Consider the following 17,894-nt stretch of genomic DNA (forward strand, 5'->3'; position numbering starts at 1 on the left):
GGCGATGACATACGCGAGAAGATCATGAAGCAGGAGATACCGTATTGCGAACATTGCAATGACAACACATCGTTCATGAAGCCAGACATTGTGTTCTTTGGCGAGAGTCTGCCCGACGTTTTTGACCAATGCATTGCCAATGATAAGGATAAGGTGGACTTGCTCATTGTGATGGGCTCCTCGCTCAAGGTCCAACCAGTGGCGCTCATACCCGAGATCCTCAATGCCAACATACCCCAAATACTTGTCAATCGCGAACTAGTAGGCCAGCCACACCAATTCGACTATGCCTATCTTGGTGACTGTGATGACTTTGTCCGCGACCTCGAGAATAAACTTGGATGGTAATTGACTCAACCTTGCCCTCGCCCTGGTCCATGTACCTCTATTAATTGATTGGTTATGATAACTTTTATTTAAATGATTGAATGATTAAATGAATGATCGAATGATTGATAGTTTAGATATCAGAGACGATGAACTCGACAAAGAGTGCTCTCGTGTACTCAGCCTTAATCACATCAGGAGTTATATCCTCACAGGAATTTCAGGAATATCATCATCCTCGTCGTCACCTTCGTCATCGACTACATCGACAACATTGGTGGACATCACAGGTTTATTCACGAAGCCCAAAGTGATCTTGGCGGAACTCTCAACATTGAACTTGTCCGTCTGAGTGAAACCACTGATCATCTTGTTCTGGAGGTCACCATATATTTGGTTATATCCTGTATTAAAGAGGGGAAGGGTACCGACGGCCTGTTGCACTGGATCGACTTGGAAGTATTTGCCACCAACTTGAATCCTGACCTTATCCACCTCATTGTAGTAGTGTCCAAAGATACGTACGCGCACCTTGCGTGATCTCGCCATCTTGATGATGATCGAAGGGGCTTGGTAGTATAAAGCGCCAACACACTGAGAGACGGACTCCTTTGGGAGAACGGTGCGGTAGATAAGGATCCATGCCCTCTACTTTGACCTATTGATTGGTCTCTTTATTATGAATTTTGAATGAATAAATGATAGAATGATTGATTCTTATATTGAATATTTAGATATCAGAAACGATGAACTCGACAAAGAGTACTCTAGAGTTCTGAAGCTTAACTTCGTTTGGAGTATGATCGCCAAATGATTCTGAACCAATCGTAGTTTCAAGACAGATGTCGGTTGAATCCTCTAGCGTGAACTTCTCGGACTGAGTGTAACCACTTCTATATTTGGTCTGGAGGTTTGAATAGATTATGCCACCAATAAATCTAGGCATCGTACCGACGGCCTGCTGCACTGGATCGACTCGATAAGTGTGATCATCAGTGAGAATCTTGACCGTGCCTATATCTTGGTGGTAGTGACCAAAGATACGTACGCGAACCTTTCGTGGACGAGAGATCTTGATGCATATCGGTGGGTTGTAGAAGTATAACGAGCCTATACACTGAGAGATGGGCTCCTTTGGGAGAACGATACGGTTTCCGCGAATGTTCTCAATCCTGGGTTCTGGTCTGAAGGCAGCGGCGTCCACACGGTAAATGTAGGGGTATGGGTGGTCGGGCAAAGTGATCTCAGGGATTGGGTACCTGATATTAATATCGCCGAGAGGACCGCTGGCGAAGGGTGGCTGTGGGTGATTGCCAATGATCAGAGGATGGGATAGAAGGTGAGATCACTGTTGAGAATCAGGTAGGCATTCTCAACACCATTTGTTTGCTTCTCAAGGTGTTTGTCAAAAAAGGTCCATGATTTGGCCATTGTGGCGAGATGCTCCACAGTATGTTTGTTCATCATCTCTCTGAATGAGTAGACTGGACCAACAACATCATCACCAGGCTTTCCAAGGACGTTCACTTGATCAAACTTCATCTGATACCAGTAGGCCTATTGATTAATTGTTTGAGCGAGTGAGTTAGGATTGATTGATTGATTGATTGATTGATTGATTGATTGATTGATTGATTGATTGATTGAGTCAAAGAATGTGATAGACACATACATCAGTGTTAATCATTGTCATTTGGTAGAGGAGGGTGGCTTGGACATAGTACTTGTAGACCGATTTGACTTAGTTTGGATGTCCAGCAAATGCCATCATCTGCTTGCAGTAGTGACACAACTCCTTGATGCTCTCATGAAACTTGGTGATGAAGACCGTGTCCAATTCCTGCTTCTCCATGAGCATCTTCTTCCAAAGTGCAACGGATTCACGGAACTCCTCGACAAAGGTTCCAAAACCCTTGAGTTGAGGTCTCGATCCACTGTTTGATCTCACTCTCATTGATCTTCTCACCCATCTGCTTGAACTCACTGTCCTTGATCATCTCATCAATCAAATTGATACTCTCCTCCTTGAACTCCTTCAACCTCTTCTCAAAGTCATCCTTGGTGGCAGCGGCCTCACCAGGGATATCATGTCTCCAGAACATCGTGAAGATACTCTGAATGGTCCAGCAACTGGAATACATTTACTAATTGTTTAATTTATAGATTGAATAATATTAATTTAATTGATTGATTGAAGTTTGATCAATGAGTTTTGACAACTTACCTGATGGAACAGACCATGTTACCAACATCCTCCCTGTCTGGTTCAAAGTTTTCCGATGACTTCGATTGGATCCTTGACACTGAGGGCATCCCAACAGAAGTTGATTGGGATCAAGGTAACAGAAACTAAAGTAGTTGTATCACTCATGGTTCATATAAATAATTAATTATTGATGTAATGAATGATTTTAAACCAAAGACTTTGGTTAATATATTTATCGTGACTTGGTCATCCTACAAAGTCTGGACGAAGAATCCGCCCAACCAATCTATCCAAAATGCAATAAAGCCGGCCATAGAGACTTTCGTTCAGTCTTTGATTGACGGGCCACCTTCCTTGGTATTTTGGAAATTGATGATATCATTTTTGTCTTACCACAGAGACCAAGGACGAGACATCATCAGTCACATCAACATGGGTGGGAACTTTCCAAAAATGATTCTCTTCTCCTTAGGGCAAATTACAACTTTGTAAATTGGAAGGCTAAGCATCGCAATCTACTAACAACATCCTTACCAGGTGGCCCGTCAATCAAAGACTGGTAAGGAAGGTATCGGGCGACAACTTTAGTCTTCCAAAGTCTAGACCGCAAAGCCGGTGTATTTCTATATTGTTTGTTATTTATTATTACAACTGAACTAGTTTGAATAGAACTGGTAAACTGAGCTGATGGCAGAGTACTCGGTGGTCTGGAACGAGTTCTTGACAGGCTTCATTAGGTTGCCAGTGGTGATGACAAAGGCATTGTCAGTGAATGCCCAGTTGGAGATGCTCTGGAATGTGTAGAACACCTTGACGTCCTTGGGCGACGAGGCGTCAAACACAGCGATACCCTTGCGACCAATGGCCAGGATGGCCTTGGGTGGGTTGTCGCGCTGGTGCACGTGGAACAATGTGCAGCCAAACAACTCGCTCTTGCCCATCTGCTTGATGAACAGCAGCTTGAGATCGTCCGATGTGTTGGACACCAGCTCAAAGATATGTGCCTCAATGTTGGACGACCAGTACTTGATGTTCTGGCCTTGGAACAAAGAGTCAGGGATCACCGAGCGCAGTAGCTCCTTGTTGGCGATCTGCAACTTTGATTGATTTGGATAGGCAATCTGGATGAGGATGGCGGCGGCGTACGATGTGTCCTTCTCGTCGATCATGTAGATGCCACGCATCCACTCCTCGCGAACCTGAGCGAATGTGAACTCGAATGCGGTCTCGTCGCCAGTCCACATGTGCTCTTGCTCCATGATCTTGCTGACGTCGTCCAGGTAGTACTTGCGACGAATCTGGAAGTAGAAGTCCTGGTCGTCGATACGCTTGTCGCTCTCGGCCATCTGCTCCCATGATGACATCACGTCGTACAATATGTCGGCATCGCCCAGTGGACGGCAGATGCCAATGACGTCGTTGACCTGGAACAGGCCAAAGTTGCGGGCCATTGACTGGGTGATTCCAAACTGGGTCAGTGCCTCGGCAGCCATGTCCTTGGCGTTGGTGTGGCTGTCCACCTTGATGGCCAGCATCTGCTGAGTGACTGAGCGAACCTTGCATGTGGCGATCTCGTATGGACGCTGGAGGTCGTTGATCTCTGTGGTGGATGGTCCGTGCTTACGGCCGTTGGAGGCGGGGTTCTCAAGACGATCGATGATTGAGTGGATTAGGAGTGCGAGTGCGTGGTTCTCGTTGGACTGTGCCTCGATGTGGCGAGCCATCAGCTGGTCGACGAACGAAGCCTTGAGCGAGTCGGTTGGGCCGTACGCATTGGACATGCAGTACATCAGCTCGAAACCGCGCTTGATGCTCTCGGGCTTGGGGTTCTTGTTGGTCTGACGGTAGACCTGGCAGTAGAGCTCATCACGCAACTCAACAGCCTGGACTCCAGCCTCCACTACCTCTTGGGCAAGGGATGACATTGAAGCCTTGTGCATTGGATAGTCGCCCATGTAGGACATCACCTGTTGGAACACGCTGACGGCCTTCTTGGACAGCTTGGACTCGAGCTCCATCAACGACTCCTTGATTGGGTCCTTTGTGAAGTAGTATACAGAGCTGGGGTCGGCAACAGTCTTCTTCTTGGAGATGGTGCTGTTGGTGACGCTGCGACGGAACGACCTGTATCTCTGCTGTGCCCAACCATTGAACGACGAGTCGTTGCTGTCTGGGTTGCTGTTGTTTGAAAGACGGGCAGAGAGACGTGATTCCTCTGAGGCTGATGAAGCTGTCTGCTCGCTGGCGCTGGCAGATGGGGTGGCGACCAAGTTTGCAGACGACAGGGTTGGTGTTGAGAGCAAGGGTGGAGGTGCCAGGTTCATTGGTGGTGGCGGAGTCTGGAGCATTGGTGGTGGAGTACCGAGCTCTGGGGGCGAGGGAATGGTTGGTGGTGGTGGTGGAGGTGGCATCGATGTCTCCTGTGGGGGAGGAGGTGGCATAGAGGCGACACGTGGTGGTGGTGGAGTTGGCAGGTTCCTTGGCGGGATGACTGGAGTTGCGGGTGGTGTGACTGGTGGCGTTGGCAGAGTCCTTGGTGGGATTGATGGTGGGGCTGCGGTGCCGCTGACTGGACGTCTTGGGGCGATTGGTGGGCTGGCAGTGGCGGGTGAGGCCGATGCGGCAGCCGACACAACTGGCGAGGCGACAGCGGGTGAGGAATATGCCGAGTTGGCAGCCGACTGCAGTGAGTCGGTCAAAAGGATCTCGACGTAGTCCACTGGGAATGATCCCTCCTTGCCATTGAGTGTTCCAATGTACCACTTGTTCTCGTGATCCTTGGTAGTGATGGTGATGACATCACCGCGCTTGAAGCTAAGCAGAGTGTCGTCGTTGACAGTGTAGTCGCGAAGGGCACGTGCAAACTTGGCATTGGTGCGCAGAAGCAGGGCATAGTCCTTGATCAAGGCGATGATCCTGGCTGCGTCAGCGCAGTGCACCTCAAGTGGTGCGCCAGTAGGCATGGGCATCGAGAATGTCTTGTTGTTGGAGCCGGCCACCAGATTGTTGGCGGGGACGCTGGCATAGCGAATTGGTGCGCCGCAGATCTTTGCGGTGGCGCGGTCATACAACTCAATGCCCGCGATGGTAAGCGAGAAGATGAAGGCCTTGGGCACGTCTGAGTGGCCAGTTTGCTCGCACAGGAAGAGTGACTTGGCAGCGAGGGGGTGGGCGAACACCAGATCGTGTAGACGACGCTTGGCGTCCTCTTGGCTGGTGCCACTCAGAGCCGTGTACTTGGAAATGAACTGGTCCATGTGACCCTTCTCAATGGCAGTGTTGAAGTACTTGCCACGACCGTTGCCGCGCAACCATGCCTTGGTGTCATCAGAGAAGTCACCAGAGTCCATCTGGAGGCGCATGGCACCAATCGACAGCAAGAAGTCAGTGTTGCCGTCGACAAAGTGGCCATTCATAAGGTCTGAGTACACTTGGAGCAGGGTGAGTTCGCGCTCCAGCTCGCTGGCGGCCTCCTCGTTCTTGAGGAAGAGACGCTTCTTGAAGAGGATCTTGAAGTTGATGGTGAGCTTAGCACTCATGGTCGCTTGGAGTGACTCGACACGAGCCAGGATGTCCGAGATCTTGTCGTCGGCAGCCAGGTCGCGCTCAATACCATTGATCGACTCGATGATCGAGAATCCGTTGGCAGAGCAGCCATTGTCGCTGAGATGTGCACGTGCGGCCAACTCGTTGGAGGCCTCAGTGCAGGTGGTGGCTGAGTCTACGTAGTAGCCCTTGAAGCTGCCATCCATCATTGATATCCTAACAAAGATTGGGCGGAGCTCGCGTAGTGATTCGAGCTCGGCCATCGATGGGACCATCTTACGCGACGCGTTGCCTTGGATGTTGGCAAAGCGTTGCAAGAGGTTGTAGGATGCCTGTGCGGTGTCCTTGACCGACTTGGCGGCGACCTCAGTGTTGGCAGTGTTCTTGATGTATGATGCGCAGTACTTGATGAGACGACGCGATGGCGAGAATGTGGCGCAAGTGTAGTGGATCAGCTCCCACACGCGAAGACGGGCCTCGAGTGAGGGTGCGTTGGTCGATTGCTTGATGAGCTGGCAGTAGATCTCGTCGCGAAGCTGCTCGGTGGCCAGACCCTTGGCCAGTACGTACTTGACTGGGCCAAACTGGTGCTCAGCTGATGCCGACTCGTTCTTCTTTGCGTGGATGTATGTGTTAATGCGTGCAAACACCTCGACAGCCACCTTGATGTGCTCAGAGGTCTCGAGAGCAAGCAGTGATGACTTGATCTGCGAGCGCTGGTATGAGAAGATATTCTCCTTCTGCTTCTGATGCTTGTCAGTCGCAAAGTGCTTGTTGGCATAGTCGTAGAATGAGTACAATGAGATCTCCTCGTCTGTGATCAATGGTCTAATGTTCGCGTTGGTAGCAGCTGTGCTCGACTTGCCCGATGCTGCGCCGCCAGCAACCGATGCGCCAGCGCCAGATGATGCTGATGAAGCGAGGGCGGCTGGACCAGTGGTTGGGCGCTTGGGAATGACTGGAATCTGACCGTAGACAGACTCGGGTGGAGGTGGAGGTGGAGGGAACTCGCCAAACATTGAGAGCATTGGTGGGGGAGGTGGGGGCAGGTTGCCGTAGGCCGAAGCTGGAGGTGGTGGTGGCAGTGGCAGATCGAATGCGGGTGGAGGAGGTGGCATTCCAAGCAATACTGGCGACTCGCCAGTAGGTGGTGGAGGTGGCAGTGGGAGACTGGAGTCTGGACGTGCGGGGACGGGGCGCTTGGATGTGCTTGGTACGGGTGGTGGAAGACGCTTGAGCACGTTCTCAATGCCGGGTGGCAGTGCGAACTTCTCGTCGTCGACCTCGATCTTGGTGACAGTCTTGATGGTCTGCTTGAGTCCTTGCAGGAGATCGGTGAGCGAGATCTGCTCGAGCGACTCTTGCTCCATCTCGTACATCTTGGAGTTGTATGAGTAGGGCATGGCTTCGTCGGCACCGACGCCTCCCTCGAATGAGAAGGAATCCATCGAGTAGACCATATTGTCCATGTCCTGAATGTTGTTCTTTTGCTGCTCCTGCAGCTGGCTCTGCAGACTGGAGATGTCGTCCAGCTGTCTAAGCTCGGCCAACTGCGCCTTCTGTGCCTGTGTCTTCTTGGTGGCCTCTTCCTCGCGACGTGCGGTCTCGGCCTGCTCCTTGGCAGTCTTCTCTGCAGCCATACGCTTGTGCTCCTGCTCTTGGCGAGAGGCATCCTCGCGAGCGTTCTTCTCGCGCTCGACTGCCTCCATCTTGGCCTTCTCTGCGGCATTCTTCTCGGCGGCCTGAATCTCGGCCAGACGCTTGACACGCTCGCGCTGCATTTGCACCAGCTCGGCGGTTCTCTTGCGTGCAAGGAATGCGCGCACACATGTCTGTACCTTGGTGATGTTGGCACGGGTCTGGAGGTACTCGCGACGCACCTTGACCATCTTCCACAGACTCTGGATGACGGTGGCGGCGCGCTGCTGCTCGACCAGCTCTCTGCGTGCGTTTGTTGCACGAACCAAAGTCTGTAAGAACACGGAGGCGGCGCGCACCTCGAGGAAGCGGCGACGCAGACGATGCATACGGTAGGTGGCCTGGATGAGCAACACATGCTTGATCAGCTTGACCTTGCGGTACTCCTCGAGCTTGCGGAACTGGGGATCACGGATGAACACCTTGGTGACACCGAGCTGCCACTCAGTTGGGTCAATGCCTGGATACTCCTGGGCAGTCACGCGCTTGATGAGGCTGGCGCATGTGGTCTTGTGGTCGGGGTTGAGTGCGCCTGGGCTTAGCAACAGGTAGCGATCGCGGAACTCCTTGAGTGTGTGACGGATAGGGTAACCTGTTTTACGGATCCTAATAGTCTCCATCATTCCTGCGTATCGCAGCTGTGCCTGGACGAGGTCGTCGTCAAAGGTCAGTGGCTCTTTGACTGAGTTGGGCTTGATGCAACGCACGTAGTGAGGCGAGGTCGATGAGAGAATGTTGACGAGCGACTGCAGCTGTGTCTTGAACTGACCACCAGCTGTCGTCTTCTTCTTCATCGTGTTGGTGCTGCCACCCTTGTCGCCCTCGTCGTCGCCCGACTGGTCCTTGGGTGTGAACAGTTGAACGAGGAACTTGTTCTTGCATGTCTGTAGCATGATCAGCAAATCGTCGGCCAGGGTGTCCTTGTTCTTGTCGAGGAAGCCCTGGGTGATGTAGCTGACCTCACCAGCGTAATGCTTCACGACGAATGTTGTCTTGGACAGCTTTGGCTTCTCGTAGTATGTGTGCTTCTCATGGTTGGCATGCAGCTTCTCGAGCAGAGTGGTGTCGGATGCCTGAGGGAAACGACACTCCTCATCCAACAACGACAAGATACCAAGTGGACGCTTCTCAATCAAGTCAAGACACTCTTGATTGTCATTGTATGTTATCTTTGACCAGTTGATCTTCTCCCTTTATAATGTTGGAAGTTGGAAGTTAGTCGACTGTCTAATGGATACGAGTGTGGTCACATCATTGTAAGTATACATACTTCTCATACTCCTCCTGCTCGAGCTTGAATATATGTTGATTGAAGTGTTGTTGTAGCTTCTCATTGGCAAAGTTAATGCTATTATTATTTGATTGAATGAATGATTGATCACGATCATGTGTGTTAGTGTGTGAATGATCAGATTCGTCTTTAGTGCACCGAATCAATCAGGTGATCACGAATACATACCAGAACTGTTCGAAACTGTTCTTGGCAAAGTTCTCAAAGCCAAAGATATCGAGCACACCGATAAAGGTTGTGTTGGCCTGTGGCTTGTKGGATACGTGAGTTGATGAATGTCACCAACCAGTCAAACACATTGCCGTAGAGGGCCTTTGAGAATGAGTCTCTAGTGTCCTCAGCCTCATTGACCTTCAGTGGAATTACAAACTTCTGACCCTTGATGAGCACGTGGCGAATAGTGAGAGATGTCTCAAGCTTGGCCGGTTCAAGTTGAAGTAAGTTGGCTACAATCTTGAGGGCTAATGTGATGGTCGGTGGGTATGAATGAGTGAGTAAGAATGAATGTGAGGGATGGTCAATAGATACACACTATCTTGGTTGGTAACACGTGAACCTTCAGCGCCAGGGGTCTTCTCATACTTGGCGAATTGGAGATTACCAATGTGAAGTATGGCGGCCAGGACGGTGAAGATGGTGTTCTGGATGTCCTCTGGCATGCCAAGCACGTTCATGGCATAGCGCACATGTTCGTAGTCCTCGGCGTCGTTGACCCTGTCGATCTGGATACAGCCACTCTGGTTGAGATACTGATACTGCTCGGCGGTGCCAAGGCACAGCTTGCTCTTTAGCTCCTCTGATGCACCAGCCAACAGTTGGTAGAATATATGATAGTTCCTCTCGGACTTGGCCTGGACTGCAATTCTGGACTTCTCGAGAAGGTCTAGAAATTGATTGATTGATCGAGTGATTGAGTGATGGTGTGAGTTTGTGGGGTAGGGATGGAATGGTTCCATATCATGATTGATCAATCAAACTTACAGTTGATAATTCGAGCTCCACAGATGTATCCATCGGTGTTAAATTGGATCTCGATGAACTTTCCCTATAATATGAGAAGAGGATACATGTTAGCAAGTCTGTTGCCGTGTTTCCATATTGCCACTCATGGGTGGCGAGTGGTAACAGGTGGTCGCCATTTAATGGCTACATCATTATACATACAAATCTTGATGAATTGTTATTTCTAACAGTCTTGGCATTACCAAAGGCCTCAAGGATTGGCGACGACTCGACAATCATCTGCTCGACTTGACTGTGCTTGTTGGTACGTGCGGCAAGATATTGGATGATGAGCTTGGTCGACTCGGTCTTGCCGGCACCCGACTCACCACTGATGATGATGGACTGGTTCTTCCTGTCCTCAAACATGCTGGAGTAGGCGGCATCGGCAATGGCAAAGATGTGTGGGGGCAGTGAGCCGCGCTGCTTGTTGAAGTAGGACTTGACAATGTCCGGCGTGTAAATGGGCAGGATTTCGTAAGGGTTGACGGCGACCAAGATCGAGCCCGTATATGTGTAGATTAGACGCTTGCCATAGCGACTCTTAATGTTCCTCAGCAATGAATTCTCTGTGAGGTTGGACAATGTGATCATGTCCTCCACCTCCTCGAAGGATTCATCCATCTTATTTCCATATATTACATCCATTTCTATATTCTTATTTATCTATCTTATCTTTCTATCTATTATATATATATTACAACAATAACAACAACTTATGTCTATGTATACCTTGAATGTGATGGTAGGATTGGAAGAGGTTTGAGGGTTAGGGTTTGAGTCGCGATGATGGGGGGGACATTCATGTCCGCGAGTCCAAAGATCCAAACAATCTTCGGAGTTAACACAACACCACAACATACTTTGATTGATTGTGATTGTGTAAATGATGTTGTTGGAGTACTACTACAACAAAGAATATATATATATTTATATTAATATTAATTTATATATACTAATACAAATAATAATCAAACAATATTATTATATGTATGTGTTCACACAACAATAATAATATATATCGGTATGAAACAAACTAGTAATGAAGGAAGGATGGAAGGATGACGATGGTCATATGAATGATTGATTGACCAGAGCTCCAGCCAGTCTAGACCATGAAATGCCGATGAGTGAGATCTATCAAAATTTATTAACACATTAATATTGGTGACAGTGGCAACTTCCATTCATTCCCTCTATGTTCTGTCTCACAATGCAGAGAGTAACAGAACGGGTAGGAGTGGAAGTAAGGATGAACGAGTAGGATGGGCGTGGGCCTAAGTAAAGCCCAACCCCCATCCAAGCCCAACAACTCTGAGTCTGACAAAACAATGGGGGGGATCGGTGTGTTGTGTCAAAGTGTTTTGCAAAAGATCGATCTCGTATTTCGATCCCCCTGTAACATCTTGTCGGTTGACGATGATCCAAATCTAGATTGTTCTCAGATCGATGTCGACATCTTTATATGTGTAAATAATGATTGGTTTGTTTGTTGTTTGCACGCCCATCTTCATTTATGATCATTATGATGGTCATCAGGGCTCCTATCTTGGGCATCAATGTCTTCCCACTCTCAACAGCCCCACCTGGGACTCGTCTCTACAGAAGCAACAGTGTTCGAACGAATGAACGAAATGAATGAGTATGTACAATTAAGTTGTTTATTGAGCTTATAAAGTTAATATGTATATGTGTGTGAGTTATCTTGATGGAGGAATAGTTGTTGTTGGTTGTTGTTGTTGTTGCTCAACAATGTTTGAATGAATGGACTAACCATTGTTTAGTCAAACACGTTGTCAATCAAGAACAATGAAGACAGGAGCAGCATCTTGTTCTCGGGCTTCAAGGTCTTGTTGAACTGCAGGTCATAGCCAGAGGTCTTGCTTGGTCTGTTGAGCGAACCGATCTTGGCACCCAGGGCGTCCTTGATGTCGAATCTCCATCTCTGGGCGCTTGGGATGAATGAGTACTGCTTGACTCCTTGGTCATTGAAGGCATCCACTTGCTCCTTGCTGCACTCGATGTATCCAAGCTGGGCCTTGTTGGAGTCCCACAGTCTCATCACTCTTCCTTGTGCCTCTCCCTTCATCAAGCTCTCTCCGGCGTTATTTCTTAGGAGCAGGTTGAACTGGTGGGTGCCCTTCTCCTCCTTGAAGGCCTCGATCAATGATTGTTCACTTCCATCGAGCACGGTGAAGGTGTTGCGGGCGGCTCCCTGTCTGGTCAAGAACTGGTCAGTGTCAAGGATGGTGGTGGTGAACTGGTTCCAGTATGAACCGGTGGACAACATTGAGTCTTGTACCATGGTGGTGGCAATTGGCTTCTGGACGACCTCACGCACGATGGTGGTTGGCTGCGAGACAACGGCCTCACGGACAATGGTTGTTGGTCTGTGGACGACCTGCTCTACGATGGTCTCCTTGGCCATTGTTGACTCTTGACGAACGGCAGCTGAACCGAATGTGACAGTGGTGGATGGCTCGATGACAGACACAGACACTGGGTGACGCTGGACATCGATCTTGGGGGCGGATGCGCTGATGTTGACAGTTGGCTCCACTGGTGTGATGTGCACCTGTGGCACCTCATGGCTGACACGTACTTGTGCCTCAGCTTGGCTAACTGACACTGATGGGTGGGCATTGCTGAAGGCCAACTCTGGTGCAGCTTGGTCGTATGAAATGGTACCCTTGTCGGTTGACAGGTATCTCATGGTTGGCTCTGGGTTGCTCCATGAGATCTGGGGTGGTGCCTCCTTGACTTGGATCTAAGTATGAGTAATATATATGTTTGTTAGTATCAATATATGAAAGATTGATAGTATTATGTGTATTACTTACAGCAGCCTTTGATGATGGGAGTACCTCCACTCTGGATGGTGCTTGGGACACAGAGAGCTTGGGTGGTGGCTGTGTGAGGGAGACCTTTGGCTCTGGTCTCACGAAACGGATGATTGGGTCTGACTGGATAACCTTGATATTTGGTTGAATGTAGTCCATCATGATCTCTGGTGCACCGTCCATCTCCAAGTACACCTTGATGGGTGGCATCTTCAAGTAGATCTTGGGCATGAACTGCTCGACCTCGATCTCTGGAGCCTTCTGCTCGACCTCGACCTTGACCTCTCCACCATCGACGTACACCTCGGAAGCGGCTGGGAGCACGTGAATGTTGGCTGGCTCCTCCATGACGTTGATGATATCCGAAGCACGTCCAATGTTAATGGTTGGAGCTGAACGCTCCACATTGATCTGGCGGGCCTGCTCCTGAATCTCAAGCTGCACCTGAGGCTGGTTCAAAGTAATGAACGCTGGCTTCTCCTTAATGGTGAAGTCATAATGAGCTCCATCATGTTGGATTACCTTCTTCTCCGTTGATAATGATTTCTGAAGTACCATAGTTATTTACTTTTAAATAATTCTTATTATTATTATTATTATTATTGCACAACAACTAATTTAAATATTGAATGAGATGGGATGGAAGTGAATGAAGGAATAATAATATATTATATAAGATTATTATATAAATATATATATGTATGTATATGTATAAGTATGACTGTTTGTTTGTGTAATAAATTATGAAGTGTCTTTGTAGCTTGTCCAGGACTAAACTTAAGAAGGGAACATCCTCCAGGTTAGTCATCCACGAAGCATGGACTGGACCCTTCCCAGGATTTGGCTGCCAGACTATCCCTCATTCAATTGACATTAAGGTATTGAGTGATACGCACCATGACTTAGTCAAAGTGAGTGTGGTGAGTGCAATGAATGAGTGTGTGTGGAGGACATACATACATTCGTCTGTGTTTGTGTGTGGTGATTAGTAGTCACACTGTCTCCTCCCCACTTGCACCTCATATCTCTTACATCTCAACACAACACACACACCTCTTCACCACCATTCACACTCACAAACATACAAAACACAAGATATCATATGATAGTTCATCATTTACCTTTTGTAGACATACAGATTATATGGGATGTATAGACAGAGGATAAGACTACGAATTTCAACAACTGTGTTGGTATTGAATAGATGGTCATATTTACCTAGAATGGTAAACAGGTCAAAAGTCGCAGCAAGATGTTTGAATAGGTAAAATACCTTTTAAGGTGAGTGATATCAATCTTCTCAATGAATCTAAACCTACCAATATAGTAGGTGATAGGTGACACGATCCTGTAAATGTTCTACTTGGGCCTAAGTCTGTTCCTTTAGTCTTAACACTATGACATGCATGACAAAGGTATGTGAGTGAGTCTAGGTATGAATGAAAGACCAAGTGCGTGTGTGTGTCAATGACAGGAAGGACTACCTTGGACTACAACCTCTCTCACACACAATCTATGGAATGGAATGGATGACAACTCGACGTCGACACACGCCCACCCATGGCAGACTACAATGAATGTGTCCTCTTAAGGTCTTCCAATGTCTTGTCTTTAAAGACTTTAGTATCTAGTTAGTTGTCATTAATAATATTAGAGAGATATTAACTTGTGTATATACTTATTAATTCATACATTACATTCATTCATTCAACATAATCAATCATTTATAACTAATATATATATATATAACTTTAAATTAAATAAGACATGTCTTCAACAATGAAAGAGCAAATCACGACCACCAAGAAGGTGTTGTTGGACAAGGGTATGTCTCAAACAAACAGATGACAATAATAATAATAATAGATCAAGTACAAATTGATATTGATATTTATTAACATTGATTTAACCTATATGTGACTCAGATACTCCAATTACCTTGTCACAAGGAACAAACAAGCTGGTGTCATCTGATATGTCATCCGGAATGCAGGGTGAGAAGGTGTACAGGGAGGAGTTTGCAGGTGCCCCAATCACTACCCAGCGTGTTGTCAGCCAGGAATATTCTTCTGCTCCAATCTCTGGCCAGCGTATCGTCAGCCAGGAGTTTGCTGCTGCACCATCAACCTCCCAGCGTGTCTACTTAGATAACAACCAATCGAATATTTCAATCCAACAGAGAGGTATGATCATTTATAAGACATAGATAGTGTGCCAACAACCAAGTACATGTACTCATTCATTCATTGACTAATATACCAAATAATTGTAGGAAAGGAGTACATTCACATTGAGGAGAGAGGTGCTCCACACATCAGTATAGTTGAGAATGCTCCAAAGATTGAGATCCAACAGAGAGTCCTAACTGCTGACCTTGAGTTGCCACCAGCACGTGTGGACATCAACCAGCCAACTCCCAAGATCTTCTTGGAGCAGCAGGCACCAATCATTGATGTTAACCAGATGGCCCCACGTGTGGAGTTTGTCCAGAGAGAGCCAATCGTGCACGTCAACCAGCCAAAGGCCCAGGTCATCATCAACCAGGTCAAGCCCGAGGTAAAGATCCAGTCAGCCAAGCCAGTCATCACTGTTGGCATGAGCGACATTCCCCAGATCCAGGTGCAGCACCAGGACCCAATCGTGCACCTCTTCAAGAGCGAGCCAATCGTCAACATCACCCAGTCCGCCGGTCAGGCCGAGATCATCTTCACCAAGGCCGAGCACTGCGTCTTGAACTACCGCCAGTCCATGAACCCAATCCTCTTTGTCAACACCTCGCAGCTCAAGGGCTACGCTGCCCAACAGCAGTTGAGCAGCTCAGGCACCATTGAGACCAGCCGAAGCTTTGGCCAGGCTGCCGCCTTGACCAAGGATGTCTCGCTCTCCAAGAGAATTGACTCGTCATCATCCGGCTCCCAGGCCTTTGAGAAGGCTGATGCCTCATGGTTTGACAACAGGGCAGACAATGCTGAGACCAGCTATGTCCCAGTGACCCAACTCTAACTTATCTTGATCCCAACAACTCTACATTCACCTACATTAACATCCAACAACTAAACACTTAAAGATATTGTATATACATTCCACTAGTCTTATTATTATTACTTAATTGATTTGATTGATTGAATGATCTAATGAATGAAAAACGAGTCGGCACCCTCACATAATCATTCATTCTAGTTGAACATCAACAACTACAACTTGTACAGATACACACACAAACACGCAGACATAAGATGCAAGACCAGAACACCTTCCTTTACATTGTGATAGTGTTATTGATACTGTTCTTCTATGTTACCAAGACTATATTGAAGCGTGGTGGCGTTGAACCTCTGACATTGCGAACACTCTACACCTTGTTGCTGGCAGTGGGCGTAGTCTGCATAGGTTGGTCAATGATGATGGACCAAGAGCTGATCTTTAAACAATACTTGGGTACAAAGGTGCCCACTGGCTATATATACAACGACACATGGCGACTGTCTTGCTCAATACTCTGCGGCACGCTGGCAGTAGGTCACACAGCATGCCAGTTGATCACATTGTTTGTAATCATTTGGAGACTGCGCAACATCCAACAACAGCCACAACAGAGCAAGTCATCAATACGTCGACTAATGTTTATCAACATTGCAATATGTATTGTCATTCAATTCATTGTTTATAATGGCACGAGATACCTATGGGTCTACCCTCCATTGGAGCCAGAGGAGTACGACATACCATCGAACCAAATACTCATCTCTGCATTCAAGACCATCTTGCTGATACCTCTTCAAATAATGACGCTATTCTTCTTGGAGATAACATACATGTTTCAATCAATCACCTCCTCATCAACTTCAACGACAACGACACCGACATCGAAGAACATGACGAAGAAGCAGGAATAGGAATAAACAAAGATGATGTAATGTAATGTAACGAGCCAATGACAACTAGTCAATGGATATGGTTTGGATCATCAATGCATCCGATCGATCAATCCAACTTTATTAGATGTGGAGGTGCAGTCGCTCAAAGTCATTGTAGGACTCGACCTCCTCATGGTTCTCCCTCTTCTCCTCTTGGGCGATCTTCTCCTTCAACTCCTCAGTCTCCTTGATGCAAACCACATTACAAGGAGCATGCTCCAGGATGTAACGTGAAGTGCTTCCGATGAATATCCTCTTGACTACACCCATTCCTCTCCTTCCGACCACCAAGTAATCAATCTTCTTCTCTGCAGCAGCCTTGCAAATGGCCTCGCCAACATGATTGCCATGTCCAAGCAATGCTCTAACATTCTGGATCTGTTCGTTGGATGTTAACAACATGTTTGATTGAATGATTGAATGGTTGAGTGAGGTAGGTAGGTACTTACACCAAGATGTTTGGCAATCCTTGCACGTTGTAACAGGATTGACTTGCATTGCTTCTCGATGGCCTTCATTGACTCGGTCATGATCACAGCGGACATTGCAGAACTTGGGAAAGTGACTGGATCCTCAGCAATCGTGATCAGGAATATAACATCCTTCTCCTTATCAAACAGATGATTGGCAATCTCCTTAATAGCCAACTCCGAGTTGGAACTGGCATCGACTGAAATCATAAAGTTTACCATTATTATTATTATTTATATATCTTTATATATGTTTAAGTTATTTATAAGTAAGTATTTATATTTAAATATTGTATTGTATTGTATTGTTTAGTTCATTGGGTGATGAAAGATGTAGGTATAAATAATGAATTGACCCTGTGAGAGGGCCATTGGATGGGCTCTGAGGCGCAGGTGGGCATCATGAGTCTGATCCAATGTCCAACTTACATCCACATTATATTTATATACCCTTGTATTTACTCTTTATAGTATAAATGTGTTGTCCCGCACTTTTCTACCATTTAGGCAATGAGAGGACCAACAACACAGCCCACAACTGGACCCTCGTTTGGGCCATCGCCTCGCTTCATCGTGGGTGAATGGGTCAACTTCACA

At 47.4% G+C, this 17,894-nt stretch overlaps 9 protein-coding genes across 9 annotated transcripts; 3 read left to right on the forward strand and 6 right to left on the reverse strand.

Annotated features, from left to right (window-relative positions):
* Positions 1–348, forward strand: SAMD00019534_115160 (hypothetical protein; the record flags this gene model as incomplete). The annotated part of the gene is made up of 1 exon (XM_012893203.1): positions 1–348. A coding segment is annotated over one exon (348 nt), but the record flags the coding sequence as incomplete, so codon positions are not given.
* Positions 349–1,647: 1,299 nt separating this feature from the next.
* Positions 1,648–2,014, reverse strand: SAMD00019534_115170 (hypothetical protein; the record flags this gene model as incomplete). The annotated part of the gene is made up of 2 exons (XM_012893204.1): positions 1,648–1,884; positions 2,000–2,014. The coding sequence occupies 2 exons, from the start codon at positions 2,012–2,014 to the stop codon at positions 1,648–1,650; spliced, it is 252 nt and encodes an 83-aa protein (XP_012748658.1).
* Positions 2,015–2,068: 54 nt separating this feature from the next.
* SAMD00019534_115180 (hypothetical protein) lies at positions 2,069–2,281 on the reverse strand (the record flags this gene model as incomplete). Its single annotated transcript, XM_012893205.1, has 1 exon — positions 2,069–2,281. The coding sequence occupies one exon, from the start codon at positions 2,279–2,281 to the stop codon at positions 2,069–2,071; it is 213 nt and encodes a 70-aa protein (XP_012748659.1).
* On the reverse strand, positions 2,208–2,640 carry SAMD00019534_115190 (hypothetical protein; the record flags this gene model as incomplete). Its single annotated transcript, XM_012893206.1, has 2 exons — positions 2,208–2,457; positions 2,552–2,640. 2 exons carry the CDS (start codon positions 2,638–2,640, stop codon positions 2,208–2,210), a joined length of 339 nt encoding a protein of 112 aa, XP_012748660.1.
* A 549-nt stretch (positions 2,641–3,189) lies between these two features.
* On the reverse strand, positions 3,190–10,694 carry SAMD00019534_115200 (hypothetical protein; the record flags this gene model as incomplete). Its single annotated transcript, XM_012893207.1, has 7 exons — positions 3,190–8,968; positions 9,048–9,125; positions 9,237–9,313; positions 9,366–9,529; positions 9,601–9,951; positions 10,050–10,113; positions 10,233–10,694. The coding sequence occupies 7 exons, from the start codon at positions 10,692–10,694 to the stop codon at positions 3,190–3,192; spliced, it is 6,975 nt and encodes a 2,324-aa protein (XP_012748661.1).
* A 1,156-nt stretch (positions 10,695–11,850) lies between these two features.
* On the reverse strand, positions 11,851–13,444 carry SAMD00019534_115210 (hypothetical protein; the record flags this gene model as incomplete). Its single annotated transcript, XM_012893208.1, has 2 exons — positions 11,851–12,837; positions 12,911–13,444. Coding segments are annotated over 2 exons (1,521 nt in total), but the record flags the coding sequence as incomplete, so codon positions are not given.
* Positions 13,445–14,677: 1,233 nt separating this feature from the next.
* Positions 14,678–15,913, forward strand: SAMD00019534_115220 (hypothetical protein; the record flags this gene model as incomplete). The annotated part of the gene is made up of 3 exons (XM_012893209.1): positions 14,678–14,735; positions 14,836–15,093; positions 15,183–15,913. The coding sequence occupies 3 exons, from the start codon at positions 14,678–14,680 to the stop codon at positions 15,911–15,913; spliced, it is 1,047 nt and encodes a 348-aa protein (XP_012748663.1).
* A 233-nt stretch (positions 15,914–16,146) lies between these two features.
* On the forward strand, positions 16,147–16,806 carry SAMD00019534_115230 (hypothetical protein; the record flags this gene model as incomplete). The annotated part of the gene is made up of 1 exon (XM_012893210.1): positions 16,147–16,806. The coding sequence occupies one exon, from the start codon at positions 16,147–16,149 to the stop codon at positions 16,804–16,806; it is 660 nt and encodes a 219-aa protein (XP_012748664.1).
* Positions 16,807–16,911: 105 nt separating this feature from the next.
* Positions 16,912–17,519, reverse strand: SAMD00019534_115240 (hypothetical protein; the record flags this gene model as incomplete). The annotated part of the gene is made up of 2 exons (XM_012893211.1): positions 16,912–17,205; positions 17,277–17,519. Coding segments are annotated over 2 exons (537 nt in total), but the record flags the coding sequence as incomplete, so codon positions are not given.
* Positions 17,520–17,894: the final 375 nt, after the last annotated feature.

Source organism: Acytostelium subglobosum, assembly GCF_000787575.1.
Source record: "Acytostelium subglobosum LB1 DNA, scaffold: scaffold33, whole genome shotgun sequence".
Classification (NCBI taxonomy): Eukaryota; Evosea; class Eumycetozoa; order Acytosteliales; family Acytosteliaceae; genus Acytostelium; species Acytostelium subglobosum.